The sequence below is a fragment of the Camelus bactrianus genome, chromosome 2 (genome assembly GCF_048773025.1).
Source record: "Camelus bactrianus isolate YW-2024 breed Bactrian camel chromosome 2, ASM4877302v1, whole genome shotgun sequence".
Classification (NCBI taxonomy): Eukaryota; Metazoa; Chordata; class Mammalia; order Artiodactyla; family Camelidae; genus Camelus; species Camelus bactrianus.
Window position 1 is genome coordinate 92,221,101 of NC_133540.1, and position 14,909 is coordinate 92,236,009.

Below are 14,909 nucleotides of genomic sequence, written 5' to 3' on the forward strand. Positions count from 1 at the left end.
TGGATTTATTTCTTCCTTTTACAGTGCCATTACTCTGCCGAACTCTTCTTTTCACACTGAACTGCTGTATGATTGCAGGCCTATTGTTCATCTTTTCTCCTCCAATCCTTACAATATGCTACAGATTAATCTTCCCAGATAACAGACCTTTGATTATGTCACTTGTAAATCCGTCCTTTGGATTTAATTAATCTCTCATTCCTCTTGTCTGATCTTCTCTACTATCTGCTCTCCTGCCTTTGAATCTTTGCTTTTGTTTGTGACTTCCCACTTAACTTACTGAATCCTAACCATCCATCTAGTTAGTTCTTTCCTTCCCTAAGCAATTAAAACATTTATTATTATAAAATTATGTATGTACAAGGTTTAAAAGAAAATCAAACCATACAGAAAAACCTGCCCCCTAATATAAGCTACTTGAGGACACAGACTATCTAGTTCACAGGTATGTTTTCTGGGCCTAGAATGGCACTTGACAAACAGAAGATGTTCACTATATATCTTTGGAATGAAAAGTGCATGTCCACTGGCCAGCACTAAAGTATTATAAAGACAATAAATAACATTCCTTTCTCCCTCTTATAAGTTTGGAACCAAGTACAAGAGATGCAGCATCAAAATATCAAGTTTTAGTGCTGTCATAAGTGCTGCTAGACTGGAGGCTCTAGTTCAGATGTGCAACCACAGTGGACCTTCTAACAAACTAGAATGTAGGCCCCTCTAGAAAAAAATGAAGGAATCAAAGAAGGAGACAGAGAGAAGGAAGACAAACCTAATAAGGTAGAGGGGGGAATGGTGCAAAGGTAGCACAACAAAGTGAATGTACCCAATACCACTGAATTGTATATTTCAAAATGGTTAAAATGGTAAATTTTGTGTTATGTATATTTTACCAAAATTTTTTTAAAAAAGGAAAAAAGGGAGTAGTTTCCATTTTTCCTCAGAAACCCTACTGAATGATGAAAACCCACAAACACATCTCAAACTCAGTCTTCTATCTGAGGGATCCTATAATAACACTTTATTATAAGACCTTTGTGTTTATGGGCCGTAAAAACAAATCCACCTACTGAAAAGGAAGCACCAACAGGCCTTCGGATCCACTTGGGTGGCTTCTTCAGAGGCAATACTATACTATGCTGAGCAGTCTGCTGAGGAATTTGTAGCGGGGGAAGGGGCTGTCCTGTGCCAAAGGGATCAAGATTCCCAAAAGATGATGAAAGCTAAAAAAAAAAAAAGAGAGAGATTTTGTAAATTATACAAGACTATATTACATGTTTTCAAGTGATTGCCAAGAAATTTTTTGTTATAATTATCCAATTAATCGGTATTGTTGATCAGGAAAGTCACTTTCAAAATAATTACAGTTAAGATGATTTTTTTCAAGCATTATAATAAAAAACTTTAACACTTCCTATTACCTTGTCAACTTGTTTCTGCCTTAAACCATCTGTGCTCCCTCCCATGATAGAATAAACGCTGATACGGCCGTCAAAGGAAGCAGCCGATAAGACAGCAGGATTTCTGGGACACCACTGGATATCAAAGCACCACTGTGTGTTGGTGGGAAGTTCATATAACACCTGTCCCAAAAAAAAGGCAGAAAAAAGTATACTCACTTTAATTAGTTTGATCAACAAGTACAACTTAATTAAACATGTACTTTTAGAAAGTATCTAGCCAGGAGAAACAACTATAAAAATTTCTTTGAAGTACAAGAGAACGCCATCATGATAAAGAGGAATGCTGCTCAAAATTTTGACCACATTTGGAATAAGCACATCTTTAAAACTGCAGTTTTTTTGTTTTTATTGAAATGGTAGTAGAGGTGGCAACTGAAAGACTAGAATAATCTCTTAGGGTCAACTTGTTAAGTCAAAGACCAATAGGGTCTCATCTAACTGATTCTGCCTGCCAAGATTCAAAGAACCACATTTAGCTTATTTGAAGATCAAATTAAAAAAAAAAACACTCAAAAAACCAAGATAAAAAACTTTGAGAAGCAAGAATTCACTGAGAAATTTGGCTTCCAGTTAAGTAAGAAAACATGTTTACATCATTCTTATTACTGTGTAACTTTTCCTTAGAAGAAGAATATGGAAAAAGTATTAAAAATGGCTGATATAAATAAAACCCTTACAATGTAATAACTGTTGCTAACTCAAAGTTAGTGTGATGGTAACTGATGCCCATAGGGTTACAGGTTTTATAGCTTTAAGAAATAAGTCAAATTAGCTTAACTTTGGCTTCATGTGACATTTAAAATAATTTTTTTCTTTTATAAGAAAATAAAATTAAGTGAAAAGGCATTTATCCTGCTAGTCTTTAACACTTAAGTTGATTGGTAAGACTATTAGATTCTTGATATTTGAATTAGTTGTCTATTTCTAATTTGCATTTAAATAAAAAATCTATTACATTTTCTTAGTTGCAGCATGCACTAAAAGTTTATTCCTTCAAAGTCCAAGCAAACACAACTAAGCATACGCAAAAAATCATTTTATCAAATTACATAACTAAAAAAATTAGAACCCTAATTTCCACGAATTTTGAATTCACTTGAGAAGGCACAGTGTAAAATGCAAGATTTTTATTATTTGGCCTACAAATCAAATGAGGCAAAACTTATTGTCTTTTTCTCATCTACCCTAACATTAATTTTTCTATATTCTTACAGACATCATTGCACCTGAAAACTTTAAAACCACACATCAAATAACAAAAGTGCTTGTTTTAATTTTAATATTATAGATTAAAAGTGATTGAAGATACTCTTATTTTTACCAGCATACCATCAGGGTAACTAGAAAAGCATCTGCAATAAAAGTTTAAAAGCTGTAATTAAAATGTATGTTCTCTTGCCCAATAGTGAAAAAGATGGAAATTATTAAGAATAAAAATAATAGTTACAAGAGATTTTTAGCCCACAACCCAAAGCAAATAAAATTATATTTATATAACATTTATATTTAATAAAGTAAAATTCCCTCATCTAAATTTCCATGGGTAGAACATATGACAAATATTTTATTATAAAGTATTCTTGCTGTACAGTTCAGAAGAGAGAGTAAAAACCTGCATCCATTGATTTCCAAAAATCAAAGAGGACCTAAAAAGGCAAAGCCAGAAAAAGACCCAAACCTTGAACACTTCTACTCTGAAGACACTGGTTTCCAGAAATCACATTAAATGAATCATTTCCAAGTTTAGGTTAACACCTTTTATTGGGGAGTGATTACTAGGTTCAAATACACTATTTTCAATGACTGATATTCCCAGATGAAACAGCTGAGTTTAGACAATGTTCATGACAAAATCTCTGTTAGATTAACATTTTACACACATGTCCATCTACTCTCACATGTCCTTAATTGTAAACATGCAGTAAAGAATCCATACGGAAATTTTCTTACTCAGCTAGAGATAAAATACTACGAGAGCTGTAAGTCTGAGAAACATTTCCTCCCCATACCTCTCCTGTGTTTGGGTTGGAGCAGAGAATCTTAGCATCTTTCCCACAGCTCAGCAACAATTCAGGATCTGCCATGCTCCAAGCAATTGCCAAAATCCCCCTATAAAAAACCCAAAGAGATAAGTAATTTTTAATCTTGAGAAAATCAAACCGCCAAATTATTTCTGTCAGGGGTTTGGAGACACACACTGCTAACAGAAGTATAATTTCATATATAATTTTGCTAGAAAGCTGTTTAGCAATGTGTATGCTCTTTGATCTTTACAAAGATATTCAATGTAGTGTGCGGCAACAGCAAAAATTTAAAACAAATGCCCAACAACAGTGACTACATAATAATAAATTACAGATCATCTTTTGATGAGAAAATCTGTAGTTAAAAATTATGTTGTAAAAATTGATTTCTTATTGTTAGACAGTCTTCACCAATCAATGAAAAAAGGTTAACTATGTACATAAATTTGTATAAAAATACAATTATATTAAATATTTGCATAAGTAGGGTTATGTGTATATAAATAAAAATATGCACAATAAAAATTTTACCTATGGATGGGTTGGAAATCTAATTATTTTACATTTTCTACTTTTTGTTTATATTTCTAGCTTTTGTTATCAGGGGAGATCTAGCATATAAGTTTTTTTAATTAAAAGAAAATATTTTAAATTCATCACAGAGAAATACTAGATCTAAATACTAAAGATCTGATTTTACAATTTTTTGTGTTTTAATAGCTTTTGGATTTTTTTATCTTAAATATAAGAAAGTAATATTTTTGGTGGATGTTCTGAAAAATCAGATTAGCATCCCTATAAAAATAAAAAAACTTGTATCCCATTATCCAGAAAAATGCACTAGATAATAGTTTGCGTTTTCTACATTCATGTCTCTGCTGTTTAAGAGATGAAAGAAGGAAAGTTAAGCTATCACACTATGAAGAAAAATACTAGAAACTACAATTTAAATCCCAGAAACTTGAAAATAGTAGAAATACTACTAGTAAATACTAGATTCTAGAAAAATACCAGAAACTAGAACTATGTTTGTGTATTTCTTCAAACAAAAACATACAAATCAATATTCCTCAATTCTCCTGAAAACATTACAGTAGTCCTAAGATGCATAGTTTTTTTTCCAATTTCCAAAATAAAGATAAATCTCACTGTCAATGTATATATTTAGCATTGTTTTTCTTTCCCCTGAAAGTTGGTTGTTTTTTTCTTTCAAGTTTTTTTTGGTGGAGTAATTAGGGTTACTTATTTATTTGCTTACTTACTTTTAGAGGTGGAACTGGGGATTGAACCCAGGACCCTGTGCATGCTAAGCATGTGCTCTACCACTTGAACTACATCTTCCTCCTTAAAAGCTGTTTTTAATTTGATGGTATTTCTTTTAATCTCAGTTGTCTCAGAATCAGGAAAATATAGTATAGGAAAAGAACCCAAATAGTTTAAGAATGCCTTTTCTCTCCCATTTTATTTTTAAAACATTAAAGTCTTTGTAAAAACTTTAAGGAATGGTGTGATGTACACCCTTACACTCGTCATCTAGATTCACTGATTTGGCTGCACCTACTGTCTTTCTCTTTCTCTTTCTCTACATGTGTATTTTGACCATTTGAGAATTAAATGCAAATATTATGATATGTCACCCCTACACTTATCTCTGGAGATAAGAACATTCTCCTATATAACCACAATATAATTACATATTGAAAATATTTATTATTTATATGCAATACTTTAGAGTCCATATTCAACTTTCCCCAGTTGTTAACAATAATGAAGGTGTATTGTCTCCTCCCTTTAGAATCCAATCATGCATGTCAAAAATTTCAAGGTATGTCAAGAATGCCTTTTTAAAGAAATCAATGTCATATTTAATACTGCATTTTAAGGAACACTTAAGTTCTTACTAAGTATTAAAAAAAATTGCTGAACTGTAGAACTGAAAGGGATTTTAAAAATCACATAATCCAACTCTTAAATTTATTAGAGGGAGAAAACTGAGAACTCAAGAGGTTGATTTGCTCCTGGAACCTACTATGGTATTCTGTCTTGCTAAATTATGACCACTTCTAAAACTGGCAGTAGAATATAGTGTTAAGAGCATGGATACTGGGATCAGAATGTTTTGGATTACAAGTCAGCATTTGACTAGTTTCGTGACCTAGGCCAAGCTTAGCCTTGCTGAGCCTCAATTTCCGATGTGTAAAATGGGATAATAGGACTTACACCATAGGTTTGTTATGAGGATTAATCAAGCTAACATTTAAAGTACTTGCATACTTTACATGCTACATAAATGTTAGTTGTCCTCCCACTGCACTGTAAGCTCCCTGAGGGCAGGAATTTTTGTCTGATATATTACTGAATCCTAGTACAGTACTTGGCACAGAGCACATGTTCAATAAGCATGTGTTGAATGAATAAATAAAACCTTACCAAACATGAGAAAAACATTAAAACTTCTCAGAATTATCCCTTCTTTACTAAAAAGTTAATTGAAGCACAACATCTAAATAGGATTATACTTTGACTAGGTTCTTCTCCTTTATCAGAAGCTAAAGGAGAGATCATACATTTTAAGACTTCTTAAAGTATGTAATTCCACTACTTAGGGGGGGAAAAAGATTTAAAATGTCTATATCCTTAAATATAAAAGAAGAAAAAAGCCCAAAGTACTTACAAAACACTGTAACATTAAAAGGGATTTGTTTTGTGTTTAAAAACATTGAACAAATATGTGTAAACTCCCTGGATACCTGAATATCAATAATAGGAAATCTGTACAACTACAAACTAAATTTAATGCTACTGAAACTAACACAAGAAAATTCTCGTATCTTTTTAGAGCATCCACACATTTATTAAAACTGAAAGCAGAATGAACCACCTAATTTCTCAAAAATGTTTCCCTTTAAATTAAGATAGACACTCGAAAGTAAAACAAACTTTCATTTGTTGCTTGACATTTAATGTTAGGAAAGACTCTTCATAAGTATGACTGAAATAAAGATGAAACTGTATAACTGTTGTCCCAAGAGTTGTCCCAAAGTGTTGTTACACTAGAATTTTGACCTATTAATCATTACTTCAAACAAGTAGTGGAAAATCCGTTAACACATTTTCATGCTGTTGTAATATGAATTGGCTACCATTGTTTGGTATAGAAAATCAGATGACTATTGCTTAAAATGAAAACAAACCATTTACACTAACTTTTACAAGATAGAGACAAAGTAGATTCCCTAATTTTAAAAAACTATCTGATAATTCAAAGTAGTAAGTAAATACATTTTTAAAAATTAACAAATCAAGGTCCTTGGAACAGGAGCATGTTACCTGGCATGGTTTTCCAGGACACGGAGTGGAGAGGAGGCAAAGCGCAGATCCCACATCTGGACTACTGGTAACCTATCATCCTCAGAGGCAAGGACCATTTGAGTAGCAACATCAGGATGCCACGCCAGCCCAGAGCAATGCATCTGTAGATAGTTAAGGCTCACATTTTATCAATCATACTACTTCTTGAAAAGCCAAAATGAAAATGAAGAATATGCTTCTGTTGAAATAGCATAAAACATTAGCTCAGGCTTATTAAAAAATTATTTATTTTAATTGATTTTTTTTATTTGTTAAAAATTCAGTTTATTAAAAAAATAAAACTATTAAATTTTATTAAACACTCTTAAACAGTAGTCTTTAAAGTAACTTGCTTAAATATTTTCAATTCATCCAGCTCTTGGATATACAAAGCCATTCTGGGCCACAATAATTCTATACTGAAAATGAGTTTTCCTGTCCAAATTGTAACTAGGAAAAAAGTTTTACATAAATTTAAAATTTAATACTTTCAGAAAAAATGAAAATAAAAAGATAAAAGATTTTAATGACCAAAAAATCCATCTCTTTCCTCTGTTTTATCAGAAAAATCAAGAAAAAGATCTAAAGCAACAACTACTATTTAAGTTTTCACATGGAATAATTTACAATTATTATTGAGAAATGCCTGAAGCCCAGATCCTATTAAATGTTCCAGAAGATGACTGACATGCATATGGTATACTTTATTCCACTGAAATTTGTTCTAAAATTCATGACTCACTGAAAAACAATACCCTGAAGAAATATTATTCTAAATAGTTTTTGTTGTTGTTGTTTTTAAATTATGTATGTATTGATTTAGGGAAACTCTTTTTTTTAAATGTCCAACTAAACAATGTAAATGAAAACAAATTAACAAAATAAGGCCTAAACTGTGTCTAAATTACTTTACAGCACAGGATGACATAATATTAATGAATCTGTAAAGTCAAAAATTTAATGTGTTATACAGCATCTACTGGCCAAGTTGGAGAAAAGTACTAGCTCACTTTAGCAGTTTCTAATCAGAAAAGATGAAGCCAGGAGCCTGTAAACTACAGGTTCACAGTCATAAAATTACTAGCAGGGAAAATTGTTACACTCCAGAGAAAGCTAAAGATGAATTGAAAGGTTGCTATTGGGGGAGGGTATAGCTCAGCGGTAAGGTCCTGGGTTCAATCCCCAGTGCCTCCATGAAATAAACAAACAAACAAACAGACCTAACTACCTCCCCCCACCACACACACACACACACCCCTACTCACAAAAGATTGCTGTTAATGCTTTGGAACTGCTAGCAAAGCAAAACAACCAGTATACCATGGAATAACCCCCTTGATTAACCAAACTCTCTCTTCATTAATATATCCAGAATGGTTTAGTAGGAATTTTATTATTTTCCCCAAAGGAAAAAACCTCTCATTCCAACATGATTGGTCTATAAAAAGACAAGATTTGATTTCACAGAAATTTGATTTGTTGCCAATTCTGAGAAACAATATAAGAATACCTACATCAGAAATAAAACATGTATGTTACAAATCAATCATATACTTACCCTGTTACTATGATCACTGACTTTGATGATAGGTTCATTTTTTCTAAGATCCCACACAGTGGCCCGGCCACTGGGACTGGCAGATGCTAAAATATGCTGAACTTGTCTGTTCCATGCAATGCAGCTAATATCTTCTGGGGGCTATAAGGAATAAATTACTAAAAACCATTTCTCAATTATAATCAAATTTAACTACAAAATCTAATTCTTTTTAAAAATGGATTACCTAAAAATCTGATCTATTCATTCCACAAATCTGCTTTTATATTCTTAAGTTCTCAATGTATATGATATATAGCTTAAAGTTCAGGTATATGCCAATTCTAGTATTTTACCTTGTTTATTCACCAGGAATTTATTAAGCTCCTATTACAAATCGAGCACTGTTTCTTTATTTTGCAACTGCCCCAAGGTAGAAAACAGACCACCAAGTAGATATTCATCAATATGACAGACAACTAGGAGCAAAAATTACAGCCTAACCTAGAAGACTATCTTTGTAAATGGTGGTTCATACACTATTATTATGCTACCTCCCAAAATGTTAGGGACCATTATATTGGCTACTCAAATTGAGCAGTCTATACAACATTAAGAAACTCAAGGAGGCAGTGGGAGGACTCTTTCCCAGCTTATTAGAAATACAGAGGAAATGGGTTGAGATTTTTTTTTTAAGTAAGTTTTCTTTCTACTCTATGATGTTTATTCTAAGGTTGGATATTGTTAAAATACTATATGATGTAAAATTCTATACTATATGAAGTATTATACCTAAGAAAACTATTAAAGACCCATCGATTTTATTTACTACCGTAAGTCTAGTACATCAAACAAGGTCTGGCAGGTGGTAAGTACTAAATAAATATTTGCTGCTGAAGGGTTCTTTGATACTCTGAAGAAACATATTTACTAATAGTTCACTGTGCTGAAGGAAAATCAATGACATCTAAACACTAATTTTAATAACTATATTTTGTATGAAAAATACTGAAATAAGTGTAGAAAAACTTAATTTTGGTTCTTTTGATTATATTGAAATCAATGTAATACCTGTGTTTTGGCTCCTGGTGTCATTGGAGTTGCAAAATTGTTTAGATCCCAAATGTAGATTTCAGATTCATTAGCACCAGAGGCCACCAGATTAGTCTGCAGTAAGAAACAATTAATAACTAAATAGTACTTACAAATAATTAAGAAAACTCAGTTCAGAGCTGGAAAGATCTGTCCATTTTAAGGCCTATAATTTTTCTATTTAATTAAAAAGGCAAAATGTATGAATTCCTAAAAACTATGCATAAAAATCCAAAATTAAAAGTGTTTTTAAAGAAACGTATAATAAAATTCTACTAAACTAAAAAGATAATATGTCTACTGATATTTTAATACATTAAAAAATAATTACATGGGTAAATTCTTAATGCAACCAGACAGGAATTATTACTTGTGGTTTTCATCTCTGGAAGGGGGTCTGATTGTGGGAGACTAAACTGGTCACCAATTATCGCTTTTAGACAAACTGCCAAATCCTAAAATAATGGCATCTATCTCAGGATACCTCAAAGACAGCCTCAGGAGCTGGACCAAGACAGAGCTAGTCATATCTCTCGTCTTAAATGCTCATATATTTCTATTTCATTTATGCTCAATCTTGTTCCGGGCGGCAGTATTTCTAGGTTATCTCTGTCATATACCTGTGGGGTCAAAAAGACCCTAAAACTGATATGAAGTATAGGAAGATAATGAGGTTCATACATTGATCTTCATCCTTTAAAGCTCACTCTCATAAAAAACTGACATATAATTATGAAAATAGAGGAATTCTATGGTAGCAGTCACCTATAATAGAAGATACTAACCAAAAATCTGCAGCTGTTTAATCCAATTAACAGAGAAATTAGGTATCTAATCTAAAGAGTAGACACCATAAACTGCAGAAATGAAAAAGTTTGGGTTTCTGTATTTGTAGACCCGAAGTATCTATTTATAATGTAAGAAAAATAACTATTTTAAACTTAGATAATATTCATTTTTGGTTATACTCTAGTATCCTATTAACTCAAGATATTTATTAGCCTATCTATAATTTTTATAACTAATATTCAGCAATATTTATGATGACAATAGTAGAAAGCCTCTTAACTGCCTATTTATTAAATCTGTACTATATTTGTGTATATTTATAATTACTTGATAAGGGTAATAACCTCTTTGTCAAAAATACAGCATTTATCAACTAACAAAACAGTAGATTAAGCCACATACCATTGTACCCGACTAATGCTGTACTAACACAAACTTTTAAAAGGCAAGGTTTCCAACCTTTGAGGTTCCTAATGTTTAAAAAATGTCCAATAACAAAAAAAGAAACAAAAAATAAAAAATGTCCAATAAGATGACATCTCCAGACTTCTAGAATTAAACCCATCAGCCTGATCCATTCCATGGAGTTAGTATCAATTCACTGTGAACCCAAATCTGAACCCTCCATTCTTCAAATACACTTATTTATCAACCTGCACAGGCACAGTTTCAGCTTTCAATTCCAAGACTGAGGCAGAGTAGATTCATAGACTTATTTCAAATAAGTAACACATATCTCAAGAATTATGAATAAATGTCAGAAGTCTAACCTGGAAAATGTTCACATCCAAGGCTCTCACTGGGCCAGTATGTTTGTCATTCTGGGCAATCACAACTTCCTTTTCGCCAGCTATAATTTTCGAAGGATCATAAAGAATAATATTTCCATTTTCACCACCTGCAATAAGGACTCCAGAGACATTTCCCTTCGAATCCATCTTATGAGGCCCCCAAATCAACTTGTGGTACCTTTAAGAGAAAATGAATAAAATAACTCCTTTTTGAAGTCAAATAAATATAGAAAAGAATTTGAAATTATACACTTAATTATTTTCATAAATACACTAAAAACATTGCCTCTCCTCTATTCCTGGTAATTGTGCATAACTTGGTGAAATGGCCTTTTAGTTTTTATTTATACTTACATGTACATGTTTTATTTTGTAATCTTGAAGAGTATAAACTTGTAGAGCTAATATAATATGACAAAGCATATTTGCTTGTGTCAAAAAATATGAGCTTAATAAAAAATGAAACACTCCCCCTGCCAAAATTTAAAAAGAAAGAAAATGAAACAGACAAACAAAAACATGAGCTTAAGAATGGTTTTACCATTTAGAACCTTTGAGACCCCAGGTCAGTTACTTAATCTTCCTAAGCTGCTTTTGATTCATTTATAAAATAGAGCTAATCAACCACTTCCCTTGATTTTATCTGACAAAAGAAGTACTAACAAGTTGTCTCTTAAATAGTAAAGGTGTTAAGGGAGTCATCTGACATTTTCTAAGAAAAATAACGTATTCTGACAGTAGAAAAGTGACAGAAAAGTGAAAAATTATGTCATTAAGACAAGTACCCCATTGGCGGAGGATAAAAGATTATGGTTTGGCACGGAGGTGGCATGGAGATACACAATGAGACAAACGGTGGTGAGCAGAAAAACTGTTCGACAAAAGGTATTTGGGGTTCCCATCACAGTGGGTGGAGGACTTGGAAGAATATGAGAGGTCCCATGAGACTCGATGATTTGAGCTGTATTCTCTTAGCTAAGGTACAATCTCTTCCCCCAGATCTGCCATGCCATTGAGGCAAAAAGCATATTTTACTACTCAAATGAAAGTGTCCTTCCCTGTGTTCCAATATGGCTTAAGTGCTTGGATAGGTGATCTAAATATCTGCTGTATCAGAAATCATGTCAACAAAATTCTTTGTGAAGTATTATTTTTAGATACAGATTCAAGGAAAATGTATTTTTAAATACAGATACAGGGGAAAAAATAAAAACAACCTCCGTTCAGAAATAATCACTGCTAACATCTTAATATTCATCCAACTACTCCTTTTTCTAGTCATACCTACCTTTTTTTGTAAACAGACGAGATACAGGAGATAGAAAAAAATAATTCTACTATATCGTGAGAAAAAAAAAATACTAGAAACTAGAGCCTCTCCTTCTTAACCTACACAAAACAGTCAGTAGTAAAAAATTCAACAGAACATATAGACACTTCTTTTACTTCCATAGAAATTCTCTCATATATTTTTTTCACAAAATATGTCATGTCATTGACGGTATTCCTTGCAGTTTCTATTAACGGAACATTTACAGACATGCCAGGCATCAACCACAAAATATAATTAAATAATCATGTGAATTTAAGGTTGAATCTCATACCTGTGAGAAGAAGAGAAAGTGGCACAAGATTTCATATCCAAGGATGGATCAGAAAGGTCTAATTCAAATATCTCAAGGGAAGCATTGGTACTAAATGTTGCATCCAATTGTTGAGCAGATGTTCCTATAAAAAATACATTTATGGTAACTACATATGCGAGAAAGAAAAGACTCAGAAGACCATGTAAAACAGAAATTAAATGCATGTTTTTCAATTATCTCATTCATGATTGCTGCATTAGTGGCTGCAATCTCTGCACATACAACATCGAGCAGATGCTTAAATTACTATAGCAGTAAGATTCTGACTTGAGGCTCAGAAATGATGTTTGTAAGAGTCGGTAATGCAGGTAATTTTTTAAGCCTATAGATATTTTAAAACCTCTCTGTAAGAACAGTCCCATGTTTATAGTCACAAATGATATAACACCAACTCTTTTTATATAAAAATGCTGGCATCAAAACTGTTCTTCATTCATTCAAATTGATATTTATTAACTTTTTTTACATGTTATCTATTGTGCTTAATAATGAAAGAATAAAGATAAAACACAATTCTTATAAAGTAGGGAAGGCACTATACATTAATATACCATGATTAATGCTATGATGTACAAGCATAAAGGATGGTCAATGAACTCAGCTAATAAGGTTGGACATACCTCGCCAGGGAAGGAGAGGCTTTCTAGAGGAGATGAAGTTTGAAGGACAAGTATAAGTAAGTCAGATGTGGAAGAGAAGAAATTAGGTAATTCATACTATCTTCTCTCTGTTGAACTTACCTGTAGCTAGGTAAATGGGATGATTCTGGGCAGGGCTCCATGCCTGCATGGCTGTACGATCTACTTCCTTTAACTTCATCCTGATAAAGAGAATATTTCACATAGAAATATACTGAACATGTAATATAGAACACAGAAACATTTTTTACATAGAAATATACCGGACAAACCAATACATCATTAGTAATGCTGCAATGTCAATAAATCAAATGGGTTTAGGTATCATTTGCTGGGAATGTTCAACATTAGAAAGAAGAAAAACTTGTTTAATTATTTTGAGACAAATATAGGGCTATCCTATTTACAATGATAGCCCTTCAGCTGAAAAATCAGTCTGGAAAGAAACTTGCAAAAACAAGGGTAGTATTTGGTTAATTAACCTTGGTACACAATATGCTTCTCCGACAAGACAGTATGGGTGGCAGTGTGTCAGAGGACAGAAGCATATAATAAACAAGTTGTTTCTTCCCGGAGCAGGATTACTCAATGATAAGAACAGTTTGAAAAATTAATTTTAAATTAAAACTAACACAGAAGAGAATACAGTAAACCCACAGATTTTAAAGATAAAGCAGAAAAAAAAATTTTTTTAAATGGTCACTCCAAGCCACTATTTTACATTCTCTCTGTTAAAGTTACTTTGGTAGAAAAGTTCAAGAGGTACTGTACTATAGCTTAAAAAAACAAAAACAAAAAAACACTTTATTTTACATAAATGCAGTCACATAGTACAGAATTCCATTGTAAAATGTACCATAATTTATTACTTAGGCCACAGCTGATGAATACCTGAGTTGTTTCTAATCTTCTATTTTTACAAACAATGCTGAAATAAGTGGTCATATATACATGTTGTTTCACTCGTGGGCAAGGAAAGCTATAAATTTCCAGAAGTAAAACTGCTGTGTTAAACAGTAAATGTAAATTTTTTTAATCCTCTTTTTTTTAAGGTTTTTTTGTTTTTAGTTTTTTTTTGCAGGGGGGGGGATTCGGTTCATTTAATTATTTATTTGATGGAGGCACTGGTGATTGAACCTGGGACCTACCACTTGAGCTATACCCTCCTCCCAGGATAAATGTATTTTTAATTTTGATGGATACTGCCAAGTTGCTCTCCATGTCAAGTGTGCCTTTTCACACTTCCAAGAGTAATATATGAGTAGCTGCTGCCCTACAGACTGCTGTCCTACAGCTGCTGCCCTTCCAATGGTTTTAAATGTTTGGCAGTATGATAGGTGAAAAATGTCAGCTCTGGAGAGTTATAATTTGCATTTCTCATACTATAAATAACATTGGACATCTTTTTTTAATATGGTTACGGGACATCCATATTTCCTTCTCTGTCACTTTTCCTGTCTATTCCTGTCTATGTCATTTGCCCATTTTTCTCTTAGGCTGTCAGACTTTGTCTTTTGCTTTTTTTTTTTTTTTAACCTTTCACGAAATTTTGATTTTTTAAAAATAGATTTTATTTAT

The 14,909-nt window shown here is 32.4% G+C and overlaps 1 protein-coding gene across 15 annotated transcripts in view; it reads right to left on the bottom strand.

The window, feature by feature from the left end:
- The window catches only part of SEC31A (SEC31 homolog A, COPII coat complex component), a 60,441-nt gene that overhangs the window by 36,851 nt on the left and 8,681 nt on the right, over positions 1-14,909 (bottom strand). For all 15 annotated transcript variants that reach the window (XM_045513114.2, XM_074346278.1, XM_074346270.1 and 12 more), the window contains exons 2-10: positions 13,434-13,513; positions 12,652-12,775; positions 11,027-11,225; positions 9,447-9,542; positions 8,397-8,537; positions 6,818-6,960; positions 3,473-3,572; positions 1,422-1,583; positions 1,071-1,223 (exon numbers count right to left, since the gene is read on the bottom strand). In XM_045513114.2, coding sequence (XP_045369070.1) covers positions 1,071-1,223; positions 1,422-1,583; positions 3,473-3,572; positions 6,818-6,960; positions 8,397-8,537; positions 9,447-9,542; positions 11,027-11,225; positions 12,652-12,775; positions 13,434-13,512 — 1,197 coding nt within the window. In that variant the 5' untranslated portion in view covers position 13,513. The remainder of the gene's footprint in view (positions 1-1,070; positions 1,224-1,421; positions 1,584-3,472; positions 3,573-6,817; positions 6,961-8,396; positions 8,538-9,446; positions 9,543-11,026; positions 11,226-12,651; positions 12,776-13,433; positions 13,514-14,909) is intronic.